The 26,078-nt window shown below is 37.9% G+C and overlaps 1 protein-coding gene across 3 annotated transcripts; it reads left to right on the top strand.

The window, feature by feature from the left end:
• Window positions 1-1,980: 1,980 nt before the first annotated feature.
• adgrg2a (adhesion G protein-coupled receptor G2a) lies at window positions 1,981-26,078 on the top strand. 3 transcript variants are annotated; one of them, XM_028435138.1, is made up of 35 exons: window positions 1,981-2,180; window positions 4,435-4,523; window positions 5,412-5,746; window positions 5,822-6,065; window positions 7,092-7,133; window positions 7,301-7,426; window positions 7,534-7,578; window positions 7,657-7,730; window positions 8,596-8,679; window positions 8,770-8,807; window positions 8,894-9,030; window positions 10,031-10,145; window positions 10,216-10,274; window positions 10,358-10,405; window positions 12,005-12,072; window positions 12,153-12,196; window positions 12,309-12,345; window positions 13,024-13,058; window positions 13,140-13,264; window positions 13,346-13,463; window positions 14,543-17,367; window positions 17,447-17,529; window positions 18,432-18,568; window positions 18,645-18,801; window positions 19,750-19,905; window positions 20,011-20,133; window positions 20,749-20,794; window positions 20,872-20,975; window positions 21,058-21,182; window positions 22,315-22,583; window positions 22,658-22,757; window positions 23,249-23,535; window positions 23,624-23,725; window positions 25,007-25,132; window positions 25,223-26,078. In XM_028435138.1, the coding sequence occupies exons 1-35, from the start codon at window positions 2,176-2,178 to the stop codon at window positions 25,321-25,323; spliced, it is 6,609 nt and encodes a 2,202-aa protein (XP_028290939.1). In that variant the 5' UTR covers window positions 1,981-2,175; the 3' UTR covers window positions 25,324-26,078. The 3 variants fall into 3 exon arrangements, with proteins under 3 accessions (XP_028290939.1, XP_028290938.1, XP_028290940.1); XM_028435137.1 differs by having other exon boundaries at window positions 10,355-10,405; XM_028435139.1 differs by lacking the exons at window positions 1,981-2,180; window positions 4,435-4,523; window positions 5,412-5,746; ... (5 more) ...; window positions 8,596-8,679; window positions 8,770-8,807 and having other exon boundaries at window positions 8,909-9,030; window positions 10,208-10,274; window positions 10,355-10,405.

Below are 26,078 nucleotides of genomic sequence, written 5' to 3'. Positions count from 1 at the left end.
CTAAATCCCATTTTTATGTTGAAAACAAGTATATTTGCTATGAAGTGTCCTTGATTGATTTTTGTCCAACTCTTTAAGTATTTAAATTTAGTTATTAAAGTGACTGCTCTCTATTGGTTGAAACCTGGCTATTACAACTAAATTTTGCTATTGGCTGAGAATGGTGGTTTGTGACGTTTTGGTTGCTTCTTATGTCACAAACTACCCCTCTTATTAAGTACTAGCACCTGAGGACTCTAATTTTTGGCGAGAAGTTTGTATTGATCAATTGTGAGTAGAGAGGTATAGAGAGTATTGATTAACTAGTTAGCATACCCTAGATTGTTCTTTGGACATTTAATAGTATAGACTGGGTGTGTCTTTTTTTGAATTTCCAGCCTAGACACACATCAGCCAAAACCTCAGGATTTTGTTGCTCTTTAAGGCCCCAATACGACAGAAATGCCTCACATGTATGTTTTGGGACAAAATCAAACTTTTAAATACTATTTCCTCGCAGAAAACAGGTGACAAGCAAGTGTAGCAAACAAACAGTCTAAATTAGCTCATAATCTCCCAAAACCTAATCAGGGTTACATTGGATTTCATACAAAAATAAAATGGAAATGGCTATATGACATGGACTAAACCCTCACTTATATGTTTTGGGATTATATCACACATTTCCTTGTTATTTTTCCCATCGAATGGGAACAGTGTAGCTATCGGTCATTCTTAGGGATGTAACGATTAATCGTAAGGCAGTTAAAAATTGATTCATAGGTATCACGGTTCACGTCGATGCTCTGAAAATTGCATCGCAGTACTTTTTTTAAACAGCAGAGGGCGCTATCCAGAAGTGTTGGCGGTGGGCGGAATCTGCTACTACTTTCTTTCTGGCCGCCATCTACTCTTAAATATGTTCATAAATGATTCTTTACCCCTTTGGCACCGAAAGAATATCTGTAATATTACGTGAATATCTGTAAAAGTCGCGTTTTTTTTCTATTAGCTCTGTCTGCTAGCATAGCTTCCCTTCACTGCTAGAAAAACTACATGCCAACCGACCACTGGGTTACCAGCACCCTCTGCTGGTCCAAACAGATATCTGACGTAAATACAATGCAATGACTGTTTATTTATTTTTTTTTAAAGTCCAATTGTTAAGGCACAAAATACATTTTCAGTTGCCCTTTTAAAAAGAAAAAGAACTATTATGTAGTTTTGCATTGTTTACTATAAAACCAGAATTTATTTTGTAAAATAAATCATGAGAGTATCGTATCGGGAGTTGAGTGAATCGTTACATCCCTAGTCATTCTTGCAACGTAATTTCAAATTAAGCTTCCTGGCTTCCATAAATCATAGGAAGTGTATACATTGTACCCATTTTTAGCAAGTTTGGTGCAATTTCGGGAAGTCTAATAGCCAGCAAGGTAATTATGTAAATAAACAAGGAAGGCGATGAAGTAGAAAAGGGGGAACTGACGAGGAAATATAGTAAATTCTGAAAATTTAGTATCTAGATGTAGCTGTAACTACAAATCAATGCTATCATTAGGACCACCTGGTTTTTATTGTTGACCACACTCTTGCTTCTGCAAACTAATTGCAAGTATTTTTGACAGGATCAAAGCTTTGAGCAGGTAAAGTTACTGTCCCATCAGATTGTGAAAAACATCCTTGAGTCCATAAAATCGTTGGTGGTTCCCCTCTTTCCTCTTTTGGTCCTGTTTTAGTATAGATTGTAACCCCTGCACACCAGGATAACTAGCACCTCATTATACAGTAGTACTTGTGTAACTCCTACCTGATATGTCCTCCCTGTCAGTGGTTATAATTTGAAGGCTGAATAGACAGGGACATTAATTCACAGATAGATTAAACTTTTATGACATCAGTCTATGATCTGCAACTCCCTCCTCCTTCACAGGGGTGTGTCTATAATCTGTCTATGGTGTCCTGCAGGCAGGCCTCACATTTCATGCCTGTTTTCCTACACACATACACACACACCCTGACTGTCTAAGACTAGAACGTGAGATGGGAGGATGCTGGTGGTGCAACAGCTAAGGACAGAAGAGAAGGAGACAGGACTGAATTAAGTGTAAAAGATGGAGCTACACAAGCAGTCAAGATCTGAGAAGCGAAGTCCTCCTTCGTAGGACGGACACCAAGCAAGAACAGGATCTACACATGGGGTAAGCCAAGTCAACAACATCTGAAGGAAAGTATCAAACTTGGAATATTGTCTTTTGTGACGGTTTGAAGAAAGTCCAAAGAAGCTAAGATAACTTCTAAAATGAAGAGAATCTATCTCGGGGCGACCGTGGCTCAGGTGGTAGTGGGTCGTCTTCTGATCGAGAGGTTGGGGGCACGATCCCAGTATTTGACTATGTGTCGAAGTGTCCTTGGGCAAGACACTGAACCCTAAGTTGCTCCCAGTGGTCGACTAGCGCCTTGCATGGCAGTCCTGTCCCACTGGTGTGTGAATGTGAGAGTGATTGGGTGAATGAGCTGATGTGTAAAGCGCTTTGAGACTGCTTCAGTGTGGTGATAAAGCGCTAAATAAAATCAAGTCCATTTACCATTTACCATCTCCGTAGAAAGACACAACGTGAGATGAACTTAAGTAAAGGGATGACAATAGACGCCCCGGAGACTTTGAGGGATCATCTTTCTGATGCCGATATGACACATGGATACAAATCCAAGTTTGGGAAAGTTACACCTTAACACAATTGGACTCCTAAGATGTTGATGGGAAATCACCAAAAAGTGGCGGAAGTACGCATGACTGAGTTAGGTTGTTGAAAAAGAGGTGAGATCTGTGCTGTTGGTGGTGAAAACATAATGCTACCTATTCTTGTTGACAATCATCAGATCATTATAATGACCCTTAGGGCATGTGTTTCTAAGAAACAATGCATGTGTACCTTTGACCCTAATGGAAGTGGTGTTCACTTTCTGATTCCAACCATTGCAGAATACAATTATTTTCCTATGGCTTTTATGACTCATTTTCCAAATTTTTTTGACCCGTGTGTCCTTTTTTGTTGACTGAATGTAAACTAATCATGAGCAGATGACTGAATACCTATTGAATTAACAGCTAATCCTAGCTAAACTAAATCTTGGCTATTCTAAATTCTGTCCACAATAAATCATAGCTAAACAAAATCTTTGCTAAGCTAAATATCAAACTAAATACTGTATCTACTCTAAATTCTATCTTGATTTAATCATAGCCAAACTAAATCTTAGTTAGGCTATCTAAGATGAATCATAGCTGAACTAAATCTCAAACTAAATCTTAGTTAAACTAAATTTTGGCTTGACTAAATCGTAGCTAGCTAGGTTGACCTCAAAATAAATCACAGCTAAACTAAATTTCAACAAAACTAATTCATAGCTAGCTAGGTTAACTTTAGCTAAACTAAATTGTAGCTAGCTAGATTAACCTTAGCTAAACTAAATCATAGCATAGCTAGATAGGTTAATCTTAGCCAAACTAAATCATAGCTAGGTTAACCTTCGCTAAGCTTAATCTTAGCTAAACTAAATTATATCTAAACTAAATCATAGTTAGGTTAATCTTAGCTAGGTTAATCTTAGCTAAACTAAATCATAGCTAGGTTAACCTTAGCTAAGCTAAATCTTAGCTAAACTAAATTCTGTCTAAACTAAAGCATAGCTAAAATAAATCATGGTTGGCTAGCTTAACCTTAGCTAAGCTGAATCTTAGCAAAATGAAGTTCTATCCAAACTAAATCATGGCCAAACTAAATCATGGCTAAACTAAATCTTAGTCTAAATCTTACTTTAACAAAATGTTATCTAAACTAAATCTTAGCAAAGCTAGATGGCTAATCTTTTGCTGTTGTACCCCACGCCTTCAAGTGCCATGATAAAAAAAAAAATTATGAAAAGTATGTTGCAATAACCACAATGTAAATTGGTCAGGTAGGGATGCACTTTACAGAATAAACTCGTAAATAGTAAACTAAATAGTAGAGTCATCAGGCTAGTGTTGTCTCTGTAGGCCCTAAGTATTTGTGTTGGTAGTGTAACATAGTGAGATGGCAGATAAAGCTCAGTGGGACAATAATGTGTATTTTTATAGGTGTCAGTGCTGTCTGCTGTAATATAACCTCTCACGCACACCCCAGCCCCGCAGTCAATCCTGCGACAGACAAAAGCCCACACCGCATTACATCGTTTTAGTTTACATTTTGTAAAGACATTTTTCTGCGTGATCCCACTGCTGAAAAAGAAATGGTTACTTTCAGGAAAAACAAGTTTGCATGAAAGAGGATGTGCTCGGAGGGAGAAAACGGGAAGAGGAAATTATCTAAGTTCTCAAATACTTTGTTTCCACTCATATAGTTTGAATAATTGTGACAGTTTGAGCGAGTGTGACAATTAAATGAAGTGCTTCCTCCCTCATGTTTCCAGGAGGATGATCAGCCCCTGCTTAAAGAGACGATGGAGGCTTTACTTTTTTCTTATGGAGAGTTTGCTGCTGGCAGCTCCTCCACCCAAAGGTATTCTATGTGTTGGATCTCACCTCTGTCCTCATCCACACGTGTCTCTTCTGCTCTCCTCATTTAAACATGCTTCCCATTATCAGTATGAACAGCCTTTCAAAACTCTGACTTTCTTTCCTAAAATAAGGAATCTTCAGGTGTAGAAACAGGCTATAAAGTGTTATGTTGTATCATTTTGCTTTTATTTTATGTAAGTTTCAGTCATTTTTGTGTTTTTTTTTTTTGGTCCTTATGTGTGTTTCTTTTAAGTTGTGTTTTTTTTCTGTCACTTTGGGTGTTTTTTCATTAGGAGTCATTAAGGGTATTTTTATTGTCAGTTTGCATATTTATTTTGTCATTTTGTGTGTTTATTATCAATTTATGTAGATTTGTAATTGCATGTTTTTTCCATAATTTCTTCCATGTCTTTGGTGTCTATTTGTGTTAACATCTGTCATTTCGTGTGGTGTTTTTGTACGTTTGTGTATTTTTGCAGTAACTTTGTTGTAGTTTTGTCTTTTTATAGGCAGTTATATTTTTTTATTTATAAGTTACAACAAAAATACAGAATATGACACCAAAAAATCCACAAAACGACAACAAAAATACAATTGACTTGAAAAGTAACAGGAAAATAAACAAAGAAAACTAGCAAATTACAAATGTACATAAAATGACTGTAGAAACTGCCACAAAATGGTTACAAATCCTGTATATCCTGTATTAATGCTCAGATTAGTCATTATGGCCCTCAATTCAGGGAATCATCTTTGTTGCTCCCACTCTGATAAAAGCTGCTTATCTTTTTTTAATGCCTTTTCATTGCGACTTTAAATGACAACAACACTTGTGTGTAACAGCGTCCCTGTCTGAGGCCCTAAATCTGTATTCCTTCCCTTCTTGCAGTGCTTGGTTCGTTCCTTGGTGACACCAAGGCAGTACTGAACGACTGTGGGGACCGCTGGATCCTGCGAGACTGGGCCTCCATTCCTCAGCTTCTTCAGATGACCGTGTGCGTTAACATTCGTGTGGTAGCCCCGGGGTCCTGGGTGGCCTTCACCTACAGCTCGGTTTGGGCTTTGGGCCTAAACAGGCCAGAATTTGGTCTGGAAGGGGACGAGGGGGCCATATACGTATGGCTCCTACGAGTGCGTCACAACTTTCCTCTCAGACTGGCCCCACAGTTGTGGCACAGATTGTGTCTGAAGAGGGACGTACCAGGAAACACTTTCAGCCTGGAGGTGATTTCATCCACACTTCTAGCTCTGTAAGAGCGTAAGCAGCTACTTCATTCACTCACTGAGGTCACTTTACAGGTGGATGAGATGCTGGTGGCAAAGAGGACTGTCATCGCCCAGGCCATCCCCCCTCATGGCTCACTGTGGCTCGGCTGCCATTCCAGGGGCCCTGAAGTGGGGGTCTTGGAGCTCTACCTGTTCAGGATGTGGGCGGACCTGAGAGAGCACGAGCTGTGTGAAGACGGCTCTGTGATTGGCTGGGATGACCGATACTGGAAAACCAGTCCTAAAGCCAGAGAGAGGGACCCCTACCTCATGTGTGGTAGGAGGGGGGGTGGATCAAGTTTGAATGAGAATACTGCATTAATTTACAGACCTGTTACACTGACTAATTCAGTGGTTCCCAAACTGGGAGGTGTGCCCCCTAGGTGTGACCTTTTTACCCTTTTTAAAAGAAAAAAATGTTGTGATGGGGAGTTTTTCCATTGTTCACAGTAGACAACGTTTGGGAATCACTGGACTAATAATCTCTGGGTTAAAATCTAACATAACTTCAACACAAGCAGAAATGGGACTTGTTATTACTTTGTTTTTAAAATGTGTCCAACAAAAGTAAAACTATATAAACAGATACATAAAAACATATATAAAATACTTACAATAACAATATATCTGCCTCTGCCCTGTAACTGACTGTATTTAATTCTGAATATTGCTTTTCTTTCTTTAATGTTTTGTGCACTGCGTATTTCCTCCTTACTTTCTTATTTCTGCTACTTTTAACCATTTTAAAAGCCACCTGTGGACAGGTGTTGTAAACTAGCACATGTGCTAAAACACTCAAAACAATAAATCTGGGTAACTAATGTAATTGTGATGTCCATATCAAATAGTGAATAAAAATAAAACAAGAAAATAAATAAACGTTCACATTAATGCCAAAAAATAACATAAAATTAGGAACTATAATACTGATGGAAAAACATCAAAGTAAGAAAATATGGTTTGTAACAATGTAATATATTTTAATAAATAAAAAATTAAATTCTTGAAATATTGAGAAATTAAAGAAAATGTTAAGATTAATGGCAAAATTGAGAAATGATCAAATAAGGAATAATGGATTTAATTGAAACCATATATAATTGATAGAAATTACAGTAGTAGTAACACATTTCAGTAAATATGAAATATAACTATTTAAATCCTACCAAAAATGTGAAAAGGAGTAAAAGAAGTCAATGAAATGTTAAAATTATTTATCTAAATTTGTTGACTTAAATAAAAAATATGCAGATGACGTTTGCTCTCATAGTAAAACCTTAAATGATCCTGTTCTTTGTTTCAGCTGCTGGATCTGGATTTGGAAAATTATTTGGGACTCCACCTGGTACGTATGAACATGAAACTGTAATATCCAGGGGTGCACACGAGGTGGCCGCAATGATGAGTGGATGGAAACCGACCTTAACACTAAAACTGAGACATAGTTGGCAGCACAATATTATAGAGTTTTATAGCATTCTGTAAATTTGACATGACATTCTGCTCTCACAGCCTGGACATTTTCTTTGCCTGCACCGCCCCTTTACTCTGGTCCAGCCAATCAGATCCCCACAAACACCCAGAGTCCTGCAAGCACTCCTTCAATGGCCATTCAGAGCCGTGTGGGAGGAGCCTCAGGTTGGTCTTTGTGTATCTGTGTTTGTGAGAGAAACAAAACAAAGAACAAAGAAAAATAAATAAAATATCACCAACTTTGGCATTCAGCTCCTTTTTTTCTTCTTCAGGTTCTCGTGTAACGTGTGACAGCCGTCGCATTTGCTCTGATACAAGTAAGATCTTATTATCATTATTAATATTATTAGTTCTGAGCATTCAACATGTATGTTTATGATTATCTCTCTCTGCAGACGTATACTTTTTGATGCCTTTAAATGTGGAGGTCAAAGGAAGCAAAAAGACAGAACAGGATGTGCACAACTGGGTAAGAGGCTTTTTATTTATCACATATCAGTCTGCAGCTCTTATATATTTCTTCAGTCATAGATACATTTTTGTTCAAAGCATCAGAGTAAAACTGCATGTCCACTAAGGATGTAACACAATTGATTTGGCGATGTATCGCGATATTTCACCACACAATTATTGTATCAATCCAAAAAATGTCCAAATAGATTTTTTTAATCATTTTTTTAACAAAAAAAATAAAATAAAAATTCATTGCCCTAACAATATGCATAGCATGTAAACACCCGGTCACTATGCGTCAGACCTTGTTAAACTACCTCACTCTGAGCATTTTTATAGATGTATGTGGTTACTAAAAAAAAAGAATTTAAGAACTTAACAGGATCATAATCTGTTGTAGAAGCAAAAGTTAAACTTTTTTGAAGGGGGTGCAAATAAATATAATAAATAGTATTTTGTACTTGTAAAGGGGAAATTTGTAACTATATATTATTTGTAATGACAGATGACAGATTGCAATGTATATCGTATTGTTTTGTACCAGGATATATTGTAATTATTTGTAATTATATCAGAATCAGAAAAACTTTATTCATCCCCGAGGGGTAGTTAGAAAAGCAAAGAGTGGCATATAAAAAAAAGAAAAGAAAACAGCACTAATAATAATTACTGAATAAAAACTGAATAACAGTGCCAAATGCTTATGTATAAGTTAACAATATTAAAATTAAAAACAAAAAAATATAATATATATAATGACTAAAAATAAAATAGAAAGTATATATTGTACATATTGTGGCACAAACTTGTGAATTGCATGGTCAGTTTCATGGCAATGCACACCCCTATTGAACACCTCAGTGACCTCATCTCTTACACAGGTATCCAAAGCCTTTGCTTGTCAGTCCAACAGCAGCGACTCAGCACATCCGGCAACAGGATCTGTACATTTCTGCCATCTGCAGGTCAGTCTGCTTCACTGACTGCTAAAACTAACTCACAGATTACTTTAAAACTCCCTCCAAAATCTAAAGTGTGCTGTTACTTGGTCACAGGTTGTGAACTTGTCCTGCAGTGAACACATGGTTATCAGGTAACAGCATGTCACAGTGGCTTCTTTTGATCATTGCATTGTGTTTGAGGTTGAATACATTACATTGTGAGGGTTTTGGTTTCCAGCCAAGCATTCTGCGACGTGCTGCTGCTGCTCAGCCGTGCAGCCTCAGCATGTGACCTGCAGCGGGCTGGAGACTCTGCACTGCAGCAACCTGGAGAGGACATTCAAGCAAAAATCAGTGGAGAGGTGGAGAGAGTAGGTGAGATCTGATCGTTCTGTACGTAATAAAACATCATCTGGACGTGATAAAGACAAGCAAACACTGATAAACTGTGGGAACCTCTCACTGCCTCTGCGGCACAGCTCTGCCCCCCCTGGAAATGTTCATTGTGTCTCATATTTCTGTTTCCTGAACAGCTGTGATCATTAAATGTATCGATCAGAATATCTTTACTTCTGCCTTCATTGGAAAGACTTGATGATAAAAGTCAGAGTCAAATTAAGCTGATTCAGTTTAGAACTGTGGCTCCTTTTCTTTCTGGTGTTCTAATGTTATGTCTCCACTCTGCCTTCTCAGCTTTACTGTGTTCTAATCTTATAATAATAATAATGCATCTATTTTATATAGCACTTTTTGGGACTCAAAGCCGCTTTACATAAGACAAACATAAATAAATAAATAACAATAAAGATGAAAGAAAAGCAAGTTTGAACAGGTGGGTTCTGGGAAGTGTCTACTGTTCTTATGTTATGTCTCAACTGCAGCCGCTCTGCTCTACTTTTCTAATGTTATGTCTCCACTACAGCCTCTCTGTTTTACTTTTCTAATGTTATGTCTCCACTGCAGCCTCTCTGTTTTACTTTTCTAATGTTATGTCTCCACTACAGCCTCTCTGCTCTACTTTTCTAATGTTATGCCCTCACTACAGCCTCTCTGCTCTACTTTTTTAATGTTATGTCTCCACTGCAGCCTCTCTGCTCTACTTTTCTAATGTTATGTTTCCACTGCAGCCTCTCTGCTCTACTTTTCTAATGTTATGTCACAACTGCAGCCTCTCAATTCTACTTTTCTAATGTTATGTCTCCACTGCAGCCTCTCAACTCTACTTTTCTACTGTTATGTCTCCACTGCAGCCTCTCAACTCTACTTTTCTAATGTTATGTCTCCACTGCAGCCTCCCTTCGATGACTATGTATAATCATATTAATTAATGTATTGATAGATATTTTCAGCTCTTTGATATTAATTAAATCCACAGTGAAGCGAAACCTGTGTGATGATGCGGGACCAACTCGCAGTGGGTTCGTCAGATGTTCATCCGTGAACTCCATAGAGGATATTTGTCTATCAGGCTTGCCGTTAAAGCTTTCATGGTGAGCTGCTTTGTTTGCTACTCAACAATAATAGTTTCTATACAGACTTCACTCTATATTAGTTTCACAGCTTGCCTTTAGACCCCAACTCCCACCTCACATCACAACCAAAGACAGATTCATGCAGCCGTGAGTATAAAAAAAAACCCTTTTACCGTCTTATATAACAATATGTCCCCACCTGGTGTAACACTGTTTGTTTTGTACAGCAGGACGAGAGCCTCACTACTGTGACTGCACTGCTTTCTGCGATTCAACAAGTAAGAAAGGCTTCATTTTAAACAGTCAGACACCACAGCACACCTTCAGATGTCAATTATTTATGGCTGAAAAGAGAGTAGAAGGCAGATCTCTGTAGATTAAACATGGCAAACTTGCAGCCCTCAAGGTAAACGCAAAAATTCACTCAAAATGACAACAAAAATTCTCAAAGTGACTCTTAAAAATACACATTTTAACAACAAAAATGCACAAAATGAAATAAAAATTAAAAAAATGTCAAATACAAAAAATGGCTCCACAAATACACTACGATTACCTCTTATTGCGCTAACTTTCGGGATTTAATTAGTGTGCTGTCCTACGAAACACGTTAACATCTTACGGAGCAAAATCACCATGGTAACTTAGGCTGAATGACTAACCTTGTCGGGAGCAGGTTTTGTTCTGGCTAGGATCTTAGCGAGAGCTAAAGGCCCGCCTCCTAACCAATCAGTTCGCTTAGAAAACGAGCTGTTCAATAAAAGGTGATGTGTGAACACGTCACTGTGTGGATCTGATCTGACAGCTGACGAGAGAGAATATTTAGACATTGATCCAATCTTTTCATTTACCAATGACATCCTATAGGAAATATAGAGATTTTTATCTGATGGACTGACAAAGTAAAATAAGTCAGCTGATAGTCTGAGTGCATCGGGTGCTTTCACACCGACAAATTAATTAATTCATTTCTTCATTAACTCATGTATTCTGGGTTAATGCAAAGAGTTTCAACCCTGTAAGTATGTAATGTAATGTATAATATAAAATATAAATATATTCCACCTTATAATGTAGGCTGAGCTGTATGAACGCATCATCAGAGCCACAGACAAGGTAAAAGAAAGTGAAACTGATTAATTTCTGCTTTTACTGCAGTAACACTGTTGTTTTTGGTCTGAATTATGGATTTTAATTCTTCATATTTTCAAAGAATTATTCCTCAGTTGTGATGTTCTACAGTTCGTGTGTGATTGGACTGACACTGTAATATCGACTTCCGTCACTAGAGTAGCGCCTGTTAACCAGACTGAAATCGACATGCTTAACTCAGTTGTGACAGCTTCTCTCTGACAGGGAATGTTTCGTTGGGTGAAGCCCGCTAACGGAGATTAATCCAGGATTTAATTATCTCGCTTCGTAGCATAGGCTCTGACTAAAAAACACAAAATAACAACAAACACACAAAACAATTTTGAAAATGACAGCAAAAATACACAAAATGAGAGAAAGATATGCAAAACGGCAATAGAAATTAAAAAAGAAATCACTCAAAACAACCTCACAAAATATCAAGAAAAATAAATAAATCACAAAATGCAAATGTACTGCCAGTGCACACAAAATTAGAAAAATACACTAAATGACTACAAAGGAAACACAAAACAACAACGGCCAGAAACATTTGAGAAAAATATAAAAAAATTACGCCAAAAAACACAAACCATTGTTTCCTTTGTTAATGCTCAGATGAATGACATGAATGTTTATGATGTGGCTCTCAGGTATGACAATTACATAATTGTGACAGTGATTAAAGATGCCAATCTTTGGCTCATTAATGGACATTTTCATTCTTTTTTGTTGTACTTTTTCAGGTCATTTTTACGCCTTAATCGTCAGTATTCAAAGTGCCAACATTAACCTGGACTTAATAAAAAGCCTGGTAAACACACTGAGAAACCATCATGCTTAAAACCTGAATACATTTGATGGTCTCACTCTCACTTTCACTTTGTTTCTCAGTTACTGAAGCCACACGTCACGTCCAAGTGCAGCAAACGCAGTCGGTAAATCTCTTTTGTTCACATATAATTCAACCCTAACCCAAGTATCAATGTCAAGCATAATGTAGTGAAGTTTTATTTATTTTTGACTTTAATGAACCTTGTTGCTTTCCAGATGCAAAGATTATGAAAACATTTTCAAGGTCTACAAGGTGAGTTTTACGACAAATGAAGAAATACTTATTATTGCTATTATGATTATGATGATTATTATTATTCATTCTGTGTGTTAATTCTGTGAGTCATTTTTTGTTTTCGATTTGTTGATATTTGTTGTCGTTATGAGTTTTTTTAGTCATTTTTTGTATTCTTGCTGTCATTTTGTATATTTTATTTTAATTTTGTAAGTTTTTGGATAGATTTTTTGATTATCTATATTTAAGTCGTCACTTTGTGTATTTTTGTTGTCATTTTGTATATTTTAGTGTAAATTTCCATGTTTTTTTAAATTATTTTGTATATATAAATATTTTTTTATATTATATATATATATATATTATATTTGTAATCATTTTGTACATTTAATTTGGGGGCTACACAAAATTACTCCACATGTGCTTCCAGTTGTCAGTGTCTATTTTAAATTACAATATATCCTTAAAAGCAATGCGCTAATCGGTGTATGTGCTAACTACTGCCACCTACTGACATGGAGTTTTTCAATGTAAAAAAAACTCAACTAACTATTAACACCAATAATCATGAAATCTATTTCAAACTAATTGTAGTTAAAATTATAATAACACATCTTTGGACCAACAGAGCGATTAGACAGAAAAAAAATTATTTGCACCCTATTAAACCATTTTAATATTGTTTTGTTTGAACAGGGGGCTCATGTGGAATGTGATGGGTCACCAAACAGGTAAGTGTTATTCATTCATTTGTTGACAGAGATGTGAGAGCTTTGCTAATGGTGTGTTTTTGGTTTTCTGTTGCTCTGCAGGTTGTACAGCTGCCAGGTCATACTGGAGATGTCTAAACCCGTCGATGGCTGCTCTCTTTATGATGTTGTCCTGCAGAGCATCGACCAGCGCTCCATGATGATGGAAAGCCCTCTTCATCACATGAGTGAGCCTGTTGTTCTGTCATCAGATGTTTAGTTTGAGTGTGCGTTTCCATCCCTGATGTTCGTTTTGTGTGTTTCCTCAGTGGTGTGCGGTCCTCCTGATTGGCCCGTCCACTCTCTGCTGGTCTCCAACCTGACGTGGGTTTCCACTGACCTATCGGACTCTGACGTCTGCCGGCCCAACCCCTCGCTGTTTCTATGGTAACCAAGCTGCTGTATTATATTGTGACTGGTGGTTAAAAGGTAACCAGATACAAAAAGGAAAAATGAGGGGAAAAAAAGGGAAAATTTGAGAAAAAAAGAGAGAAAAAAAGAAGGGAAGGCAGGGGACATTTATTTGTAAAGCGCCCTTTATACAAAGGCAACTCAATTTGCTTTACATGATCAAAAAGTGCAACAGAAAACATTCAACAGCTTAAAAATAAATGAAAACATTTAAAATCAGCAGTAAAAACATTAAATCAACAATAACATGAGTAAAAATATCTTTCTCAATTATATGCAGTAGAAAAAAAGAGCCAGAAGAAAAAAAGGTAATTGAGCATAAAAAATTCACTTTTGAGGTTTGAGAATAAAGTGTTGCTGGCCAGTTTTGTGTAGGTGTATGTGTAAGGACTAAGGGAGTCATTTGAATTTAACCTGAGGAGATCAGAATCAGAATCCTTTTATTTGACAAAGTACAAGAAAAGCACAACATTTTTGAAAAATAGCAGCTCTCATAAACAGTGCAAGATAGAAAAACAGTGCAAAAGATGTAGGCAGTTAAAAAAAAAGGAAAAAGTACGATGTTATCATACTTGAATATTAAAATTACATGATTATTGTTAAAGCTGCTGTAGACAATATTTTAATATTTTATTTTAATCAGATAAAAACATTGTGTAGGCCTCATAGATCAATTAAATAAAAAATATTTGCTCGGGAAAAAAGCATTGTCTGAAAAGCTTCATGCATTGCATAGAAGTGTTTTTACTTCATTCTTACTGTTATTTCTTGTTTGCACTAAAAAGACTGACAAAATGACTTCCAAACACATTTCTGGTGTTTTCACTGAAAATTGCAGCAAAACAGTAGCAGATGTTTATTTTTAGGGTTTATACGAAAAGATTTGAATGTCTTGTGGAGTGAGGTGATATCACGGGGAATACTGGGAACAAACTACAACAAAAATGGTTTCAAGCCAATCGCTCTCCTTATCTGGAGTAGAAAGACAAGAAGTCACAGTAAGAATGAAGGAAAAATACTTCCATCTTCCATTTGTTTTTGTTTTCCTTCCAAAGTGACCCCAGTGAGACTCTGGCCATTATCATGGCTGACAGCTGCCCGTCGGAGCCTCCCACAGCGCAGACACACACTCAGACTAACAATATTCAACCAGCAGCACAAAGCACACAACAACCCACCTGGAGGCCTGCCCATACAACATTTACCAAGTCATCAACAACGACACAATCTTCCACAGTTGTAGAAAACACAACAACATATCACACAAAACTAAGGACACCAAGTAAAAACACAACGGGGAGAAACAAAAACACTACAACAGTTACTGCTACTTTTAGCAAAATTGATTCCACAACATCTGCACACAATGTAACAACTGTTGCCTTTCCAAAACATGTCACAGAACAGCCTCTAAAAGACACGACAACACAAAATAAAACTAGTGTCACAGCTTATCCAAATGCTACAATTGCAGTTACACAAAACACAACTACAACGTCACTGTCTACAAAGGATACATTAGCACAAACTAGCACTGCAGTTACAGCTTTTCAAAGTAATACAACAAACAATGTGACAAGTCAATTTTGGGCAGAAGTTACAACAAAACCCAATGTAATGACAGTCACACCTCCAACAAATAGTGTTGGCTACACTATAGCCACCACAACACTATCTCTGAATGACACAACACTACACGATGCAACGACAAGTCCTCCAGGTGACACAATGACCCACAATAGAGCTAAAGTTACACTTTCAACAAATAGCCCTCACACTGGGACTACAGCCACTGTTGGCAACAATCGTACAGCCACAATCCTTCCAAAGGACACTGAAAGGACAGATACACCTACGACTACATCCTATCCAGGAAACACAGCACACAAAGTAACTACAGTTGCACAACCTCCACGTGACACAACGAACAATGCAACTCTCTCCCCAGATTTTAAGAATCCTAATGTTAGTGTTAGAGGCGCTACACAAACTACAGCCACACATAATCACACTGTACAGACACCCTCTGGTGTAACATCTCATCCCTACAACACAACTCCCACAATGTCTCAGATTGATACAAACAAAACTATGACCACAGATTCACATTCAAAACACAACGTAACTACAAGTAATCCCTTTGTGAATGACACAGTAACCAACACTTCCATGGTTACGCCTTCTCTAAATGATAACTTAACCAACAACGTTTCTATGGTTACAGCTTCTCTAAATGGTACCGTAACCAGCAATGTTACTATGGTTACGATGTCTCCCAAAGATGCATTTTACAAGGTGACTACAGCTATGCCTTCTCTAAATGACACAGCAATTAACATTTCCATGGTTACGCCTTCCCTAAATGATACCGTACCTAACAACGTTACGATAGTTACGATGTCCCCCAATGATGCATCTTACAATGCAACTACAGCTACGACTCTTCCAATTGAAACAGTAACCAACGTTTCTATGGTTACACCTTCTCTAAATTATACAGTATCTGACAACGATTCAGTGGTTACGCCTTCCCGAGATGATACATTAACCAACAACGTTACAATGGTTACAATGTCGCCCAATGATGCATCTTACAACGCAACTACAGCTACGCCTCTTCAAATTGATACAGTAACTAATGTTTCCATGGTTACGCCTTCTCTAAATGATACTGTAACAAAAAATGTTTCTATTGTTACAGCTTTTCTAAATGATAATGTAACTAACAACGTTTCTCTGGTTACAGCATCTCTAAATGATACAGTAACCACCGTCTCTATGGTTACCGCTTCTCTAAATGATGCCACACACAATGTAACTACAGGTAATTATTTTGTCAGTGATACTGTAACCATCAACGTTTCTACGGTTACCGTGTCTCCTAGTCTTGCATCTTACAATGTAACTGCGCTTACATTGTCGCTAAATGATACAACACACAATGTAACTACAGTTGATCTGTCTTTAAATAATACAGTGACAAACAACATTTCCATGGTTGCGATCTCACTAAATGATACAACGCTAACTGTGACTACCGTTAGTCCTTTTCCTAATGATAACAACATATCCACGGCTTCAAGTTCTTCCAACAATGGAACTACTCTGACAGTGACACACAACGTTTCCATGGTTACAACAATTGTTATGGCCTCTCTGAATGACACAGTAACGCAAAATCTTACTATGGCGACATCTTTCAATGATGCGTCATACAATGTAACTACAGTTACACTTTTTCAAAATATCACCTCAAACAATGTAACCACAGCATTGCCTATTCTAAATGATACGTTGCACATTGTAACGCCAGTAAAAACAACACTACACAACATTACCATGGTTACATCCTCTCCATACAATAAAACACACAAGTTAACTACTGACATCCTTCCAATGGTTACGACACAAACTTTGGTAACTGCTGCTGTCGCCCCCCATCAAAATGATACAACGCACATCGTAACCACCACAGAGTCGACCACGACTACCCGTCACACAGCGAGATATGAGGTTACCAACAGTCAAACAACAGTTCTGCCCACAACTGTAGACGACATGCCTTTTACTAATGACACCCACACAACGTTTGGCTCAATAACGTCAACAACACCTGACGACTACACAACTCTCCCAGCAGTGGTAGACAACACAAGCACAGAGATAGTAACCAAAACAACATCGAGAGCAACAGCCACTACACAAGCTGACACAACATCCTCAACCACATTACCAACATCTCTGCTCAGTTTGACGACATCTACAGCCACAGAAGTGGCCACAATGACAACAAATCCCACAAGAAAAGACCCAGGACACCATTCACTGAGTCCTCCGTCCAACAGTTCACCATACACATCCACATTACCCACAACTGCTGGTAGGTAAAGCTGTCATTCTTTGACATGGGACACAACTGGAGTGTTCATCCTCATGTCTTCCTCTCTTTGTTTGTCAAGGCAATGGATCAGAAACACAGGAGGAACTAGCAAACCTGCTCATCGATCGAACACAAAACGCCTCTCAGCTCAACTCATCTCAGGTGATGCTTTGAATCACTTTAACTTAAGGTCTGAGTCATCATCCAATAGAACTAAATGTTATAACCTGGAAAAGCTTTTTATATCTACGTCTGAATGTATTATATATGATCAGAATCAAGTTCTACAACTACAAAAAAACACTGTTTTATTTTTGTCACTATTCCCAAACAGGTCAGTGACAAAAAATGACAGCTACTTAAAAATTAATTAGCGACTCCATATGTTAACATAACATATGCAGTATATATCTGTATTGAAGGAGAAAAGTTGAGTACACACGTTTTCCTTTAATTCCTTAAATGTTTTATTTATTCAATTGCATTTATTTACTTACAGATGTATTTATATTACATTTTTATTTTAAAAATTAACCCATATTTAATTGTTGGTGTGAGGAAAGGGGGGATGTTGCTAAATATTTAAAGTGCTTTGAAATTCTTTAGGATGCTTTAAAAATGTAGCCGGTTAATACTTGTTTAATTAAATGTCTAATATTTAATGTTTATTTTTTTATGTCATATATGTTTTTAATCGGTTCTTGAAACTAGTTAGCTAACCTTTTAAAAAAATAATGAGAAATTGATATTCGGAGTGATATTAAAAAATAGTCCTTTTGAAGATAAGTCAAAAAACACTGACCAACAAAATTATAATAAGGTAACCACACACAGCCCACAGGAATTCAATAAAGAACATCAGGAGACGGACAAACTGGCAGAGATCGTGTCCAAGCACTTCTTAAATAGTGAGAGAAGGTAATCAGGTGAGGAACACCTGAGTGGAGGCATGGAGGAACCAAACCGATTAAAATGCAACTAAAAAAGGATCCGAACTGGATTTTAACTGATAACCATCTCAATCGCACCATTTAACTGTGGCTGTTTATTGTTGGACTTTGCAGGTGTCTCAGGTGGTCGGGGACTTGGAGAAGCTTCTGAACGCTTCCTCAGTTTCCCTGTCAATGGGACAAAAGGCTGTCAGGGTAATCAGCAACCTGATGGGCGGAGATTCAGACGCCCTCTCTGGATCGGCTCACAGGTTTACACTGGACACTCACATGTTCACTGTCACATGAAAAATGGGATTTTGTTCGAGCTTTGCCTCTGTGTGACAGGCTCATTCGCCTGGTGGAGGACTTGGGCCTGAAACTGATGGTTGATGGAGTTAGCGAGGCGCTTTCTTCCAGCTCACTGGTTCTGGCTGTCATGAGAGTGGATGGGACCAGCTTCCCAGTAATAACTATGGACATTGTTGGCACAGATGATGTTCAGGTAGTCCAGTCAACAAATCCCCAGTGCCCACACCAAAAGTTTAGTTTTTACGACATGTTTTTACGAATAAGAATGATAATACTATCATTTTTTTTTTCCTTTCAACTTTGTCTTGATGCACATTTTGAGGCTAAATGACACTTTTATCAATCAAACCCAAATGTCATGTGTAAATGTTATTGATAACCTGTTACAATCTGACATATAGGACAATGTGTGTGTGTGTTTTTTTTTTTTAAACCCTGCAAAGCTAACTAGTGGAGCTACTGTCCTTTACCTTGATCGCTGGGAGTAACAGTAGCCAAATAACTTAGACTGAACTTTTTTGAAGCAGGTGTCAAATTACAATCAATATTCAAAAGTTAGTGTTTTTAATGTCATGTGATATTTGTAATAGCTTAGACCAGACATGGACAACTGCCGGCTTGGGGACCACAGACATCCCTCTGTAAAATTTTGTGTGGCCCCCAAATTAAACACACACAAATGAATCCTGAAAAGATACAACATTATAGATTAATACACAAAAGAATGACAGAAATACACAAAATGACAACTAAATTGTTTAAGAATAAACGAAAGATTTACAAAATGAACCAGAAAAACCCTAAAATGCACAAAATGAATCCATACTTACACAAAATAACAGAAAAATGTAGAAAATGCCTCCAAAAGCCAAACAAAAACACAGAGATATTACACAAAAGGATTACAAATATACACTATGACTTCATAAATACAAAACTACACAAAAGAAAAGGGCAACAATAGGACAAAAAATATACAAAACATCAACAAAATCACACTAAACTTCTTTGTTCTTTTCAGTGTTCATGTTCAGATTGGTCATTATTCTAAATTCTGACATCAATGTTGATAATGTGGCCTTTTGATCAGACTGTGATAAAAGTCACCTTTGTCTGACTTTGACCGTTTTGACCCCTCCAGCTTGGGGGTCTCAGCAGGTCCCAACTCCCAAGGTCAAAGTCCGCTCTGGGTTCAGTTTACCTTCCGTCCTCCCTCGTGTCAGGCCTCAGTCCTGCAGTGCAGCGGCACGCCCATCGAGTCCACTTCTCTTTCTACACTACCAGTGTTCTTTTTCAGGTAATTTATTACTATAACAGTAAGATGATTGATTTTTCACACCTCTGTGAGGATGTCAGTGACCTTCAAACATGAAGTCTGCATATATTTTTTTTATTTTTGCAGGACAAAAGTCTGAAAGATAACACAACGGTGAGCCCTGTTCTGACTTCCAGTGTGGCTGATATGTCTATCAGGAATCTGAGTGAAAACATCGAATTGACCATCAGATACTTGACCCCAGTCGAGGTAAACAACCACGTGTGTTTATAAATTAATGTTGTTCGAGAGTTAGCCATCTCCGCATCAGTTTACCCTGTTCCAGTTTTTGTTTTATAATCTTTCCCCGACTGAATAACATTACTGGTTTTTAAACTTCCCGAAATCGTGCCAAACATGTTTAATATGATAAATAAATGATTGTTATTAGTTTCATATTTTTCCGCTATAAAAAACGGGCCAAAACCACCCACGAGATTTTACGCAAAATTTGATGTCAGTTAGTTTGCTAAAGTTGGTGGAAAATTTTACATAAATGTGTAATAATGCTCCAGAATACGTGGGTGAGGGTTTAGTCTACTTCCATTTCAGGAGAGTGATATTGTCATATTTTTCATGAGAAATTACATTTCCGTCTCTTTGCCTGCCTGTTTATCGTGAAAATTGGGTGTAAATACGTTCCAAAACATGTATGTATTGGAATATTTAGTGGCATAATGTAAATGTCGCTTGATTTTGTTTAATGTAAATAAATACCAACATAGCCATTTAAGTTTGAGGACATTTTTTTGTCTGTTTTGCACTATTTGATATGTTGTTTACTATTATGTTGGAATTTACCAGTTGTCTGTTTTTGGTTTGCAGGGAAACTTCTCAGCTTCCTGTGTTTTCTGGGACTTTGCTCTAAACGGTGAGAGCATGGATGATTACTTAAATAGGCTGATTGATATCTAATATAATTGAATGTGTTGTGTTGGTATGTTTGAGGTGGTGGAGGAGGGTGGAGCTCACTGGGCTGTTCCATCATCAGGACCACAGCAGAAGATTCCACCTGCAGCTGTAACCATCTCACAGCCTTTGCAATCCTGCTGGTCAGTGTCAGCGTGTGTCAGCGTGTGCGACTACGACTGCTTTCCCAATGTTTCTGGATTTAAATTGTGTTTGTTTCGTTAGGATTTATCAAGGCAGGAAACGGTTGATCCCAAACACGCACAAGTACTCACTTTCATCACCTACATTGGCTGTGGAATCTCTGCCATTTTCCTGGCCGTCACCTTGTTGACTTATCTAATGTTTGAGTAAGAAAAAACACACATGGCAATCAGCCATAGTTAAGCTCTACTAGTTCTCAGATATGGAATACATGTACTCAGTTTAGGTGTACTAGTGCGTGAGTACATTTTGTTAGTGAAGCAAAACGTGTCACTAGTACTACTAATGATATTTTGAGGGTTCTAGTAAACACAAACTTTTACTACCGAAGATTTTTGGTTTACTAGTGCATTAGTAGATCTTACTAGTGGGCTGTGTTGTTGGTAATAGTACTAGTAAAGCTTTGAGGTTTTACTAGTATTTATATTTAACATAAGTTTATTAGTACTACTAATAACACAACACTGTCTACTAGTAAACTTTACGAGTAAGGTCTTCTTGCACACTAGTGCGCCAAAAACATTTACTAGTAGAACAACATTTTTGTTTATTTCTATTACTAGTACACTCAAAATCTCAGTAATTAGTACTAGCAGGCTGTTTTTAGTTTACTAGTAGTGCTAGTAAAGCCAAAATATGTGCTAGCAGTCCCAGTAGACTGCTTTTAATTTACTAGTAGTACAAGTTTAAAGCCAAAAGAATAACTAGTAGTACTAGTAGACTGTTTTTAATTTACTAGTAGGACTAGTCAAGTGTTTTTAATTTGTGTTTTTAGTCTACTAGTAGTATTAGTAAAGCCAAAAGATTTGCGAACAATACCGGTAAACTGTTTTTAATTTGCTAGTAGTACTAGTAAACAGTTTTTAGTTTAGTAGTACTAGTAAACATTTTTTAGTTTAGTAGTACTAGTAAACAGTTTTTAGTTTAGTAGTACTAGTAAAGCCAAATGATTCACGAGAATCACTAATAGATTGGTTTTAGTTTACTCGTACTAGTTGTAAACTGTTTTTAGTCTACTAGTAGTACTAGTAAAGCCAATAGAAGAACTAGTTGTACTAATAGAATGTTTTTAGTTTACTAGTACTACTTGTGAACTGTTTTTAATTTACTAGTAGGACTAGTAAAGACAAAATATTTTTTACTTCACTCGTAAAGTGTACTCGTGCACTAGTAAATCAAATTTGAGAACTCTTTGAGCCTAACTATGGTTGATGTCACTGATTTAAACACTTAATTCTCCTCACACTCTGAATCTGAACCAATCACTGTTTTTCGTAGTAAACTCCAGCGAGATATTCCTGCTAAGATTCTGGTCCAGCTCTGCTTCTCCCTCCTCCTCCTGAACCTGGTCTTCCTATTGGACGGCTGGCTGGCTCTCTACCCGGCGGTCGGCCTCTGCATTAGCACCGCCTTCTTCCTGCACTACTTCCTGCTCACGTCCTTCACGTGGGCGGGGCTTGAGGCTCTGCACATGTACCTGAGCATCGTGCGAGTGTTCGTCCCCTACCTGGGCAGATACATGCTGAAGTTCTCTCTGATTGGCTGGGGTAGGAGTCTCCTTTTGCTGCACGTCTAATGGAGATGACGGCGGTGCATGTGTTTTAATCTCATTGGTTTCCAGGGTTTCCTCTGATTGTGGTGATTATTGTGATATCAATCGACAAAGACAACTATGGCCTTGTTACATATGGAAGAGACACAGATGGCAGCTCAGATGACTTGTAAGTTACATGTCAATTGTCCCTCTCTAAGAGTAATATTAGCTCCTTAACCGGTTATCAAAGACCTTAAAACAGACATAGGCAACTGGTGGCCCGGGGTCCACATGCAGCCCTTGGGCTAATTTTTTGCAGTCCCCAAAGCAAATGCATAAAAAAATACAAAATGACACAGGAAAAGACAAATGACTCCAAAAACACACAAAATGAAAAAAAGAAAACACACAAATTGACATAATTACTCAAAAGAACATACAAAATGATAAAAAAAAAAACAAAAGATCAGATTATCCTCAATGCTGACATGAATGTTGATAATGTGTCCCTTAGATCAGATACAATAACAATCATAACTTTATTTGTTTTCTATGTAAATACTCACCATCAGCCTCTAATCAGCAGCCAGGAACAAACATATATATAATATTATTTTTAATAGTTCTAAAAAGGAGGCTCTGTTGTCCAAACATTGATATTTGTGTGGTATTTTATAGCTGCTGGCTGAGGAGTGATGTGGCCTTCTACGTGGGGGTGGTGGCTTACTTCCTGCTGGTCTTCGTCCTGTGTCTGCTGGTTTTCGTTGTGGTCATGTACCAGTTGGCTCGCATCAAGAAGCAGAATCCTCACAACCAGTTCCCGAGCAGGGGCGTGCTGACGGACGTGCGCAGCGTGACTGGGCTGGTGGTCCTGCTGGGGCTCACCTGGGGGTTCGCCCTCTTCGCCTGGGGCTCGCTACACACGCCCTTTGTTTACCTTTTCTCCATTTTCAACTCCCTGCAGGGTCAGACAATGTTTAAGGTGTAAATGTTTAAAGTTAAAGAAGTGCAATACAAAGCTGACAGCCATGCTTTTATTTACTGTGTGTGTAGGTTTCTTTATCTTTGTTTTCCACTGTGCTGTGAAAGACAACGTCCGCAGGCAGTGGAGAACCTACCTGTGCTGTGGACGCCTACGACTGGCTGAGAACTCAGGTTTGGAACTAGAACTAATGTTGTGTGTCAGGGCTGTCAAACTCACATTAGTTCAGGAGACGAATACAGAGAAATTTGATTTCACCTGCAGATTTTAAGTGGGAAAATCACAATGTCGCCTTTATTGATATATTTTTTATTTAATAGCTTATTTTGTATTTAAATACTCGTTTTATGAGTCACTGCTTTTGCCACTTCTCAAAGTAGCTTGAAAAGCACAGTTAGATGGATTTCTGAGTGTGTCCTAAGCCAGGCCTTCTCCTAAACAAGACAGACTATAGAACTCACGTGCTGTCCCTTAGACGAGAAAAGACTTTGAGTTCAAAATATCGAAATTTATATTGTATATCGCCATTTTGAAAAAAATATTTTGGTCCATATCTCTCATGTTTGAGGCACTGACAATATCCAAGTAATAAGTGACATATCAGTCCCTGCAAGATCTATCATTTCCTTGTTTTTTTTAACCAGTTTATAGATATTTTGTGAAAATTGCAGGATTTTTGTTTTTCAACAATTTGAGATTAAAGCTGATGAGACTCATGTGATATAAGCACAGCTGCACAGGGAAATTCAGCCTGAGATATTTACAAATGGTTAGTTGGTCACGTTTTCTGTTATTTTTGCTTTTTCCTACGGGCCGAATTAGATGCTCTAAACCAGGGGGTTCTCATCTGGTCTCACCCTGGGACCCACATTTCGCAACAGTCATTAAATCGTGACCCACTTTTATTTGGAATTCAACCAACCAAATTTAGTTTCTCAAAAATAACTGTTGAAAACACGCACACACAATCTTCTTTAAAACATAAGTATATTTGCCTGTACAACATGCATTTCACAGCATGCCTGTCAAAAGAAAAGTTTCTTTCAAAATAAAAGACAAGTGCAACATGAGACATTAAGTATTTATTTATTTTTGACCAGCTGTCTGCGACCCACCCAGTACAGGTCCGCGACCCACTTTTTGGGTCTCGACCCAACAGTTGAGAATTGCTGCTTTCAACCACACAAGTCCAACATGAGGCCCGGGGGCCAAATCCGGCCTTTTAGACTAGAGTATCCGATTCAGCCCGTGGCAGAAAGCAAAAAAAGTCAGAGAACAACGAATTATTGTGTAAATTACCAACTAATTGAGTTGTAGATATCTCAAAATTATTAAGATACAGTAGGGCACAGTTGGTCAGCAGGGGGGGCACAGTTCACGAATGCCCCCCATGATGGCGACTCTGGTTTGACACGTGCACTAATGACTGCCCATGCTCGTCATGTTCTCTGCAGAGTGGAGTAGAACAGCCACCCACAATAGGAACGCGACGCGCCACGTGACAAACACTGCAGCTCCGTTCCACACGTCCAGGAGCTCCTCGGTCATCAGCGATGCCACCAACAGCAGTGGTTGCAGCAGTGTGTTTTCTAACCCTCCTCACACACACACACACACATTTTAACACAGTTTCAGGTTGCCTGCTTTAATGCTCACTGTGTCCCTGTCAGGCTCTTTGTTTGCAGACAGCGGCATCTCAGACGGCTCCAACTGTGATGTGGTGCTCAACGAGCTCCACAGGAGGAACCTGGCCCTGCAGGGCGAGCCCTGACGGGAGACGCTGAGCATTGACTGTTAGATGAAGAACGCTTATACGCACAGAGTGGAGAAGAAAGGTGAAAGGTCAAGAATGAAGACCTGAGCAACATTTCAGACAGTATTAATATACAAGTGATGTCAAGTACCTCTATTACTCCCTGGTGGCGGATGTGCTATAGTTTATATCAGACATGGGCAACTGATCACTGGCAACATGAGGCCCTCGGTCGAAGTTTGTACAGGCTCCCCCAAAAATAAAAAAAAATGAATAAAAATAAATATGTATTTACAAAAATATACAAAATGACACACAGGGACAACAAAAATATAGAATATTACTCCTAATAACAAATTTATAGAAAAACACTCAAAGGACAACAAAAATACACAAAAAAGCCAAACAATTTTCTTAAAAAAACACACAAACCTTTTGTTCTTACCAGTATTGATGCTTAAATTGGTCATTAATTATAAATTCTGACATGAACGTTGATCAAATAATCACGTTTGTTTGTTCCTCACTGTGTTAGCAGTTGAGTTGTCCATCTCTGGTTCATATACACAGTAGTACCCTGGAAAAAAAATTATCATTTACAATAAGTCTTTGTATGACAAATATATTTTGCAACACTGCCAGATGATGATGGTCTTTTACGTCTCAATAAAGAGTTTGGCTTCTTTCACAATGTAAACAAGTAGCTTCTGTTTGTTTGATTTAATCTCCAAATCAAACAATTAGAAAACCAAGTAACATGTTTAATCCTGTAA

Source organism: Gouania willdenowi, chromosome 20 (assembly GCF_900634775.1).
Source record: "Gouania willdenowi chromosome 20, fGouWil2.1, whole genome shotgun sequence".
In the NCBI taxonomy this organism is placed as follows: Eukaryota; Metazoa; Chordata; class Actinopteri; order Blenniiformes; family Gobiesocidae; genus Gouania; species Gouania willdenowi.
This window is presented reverse-complemented; position numbering and strand designations above follow the sequence as displayed.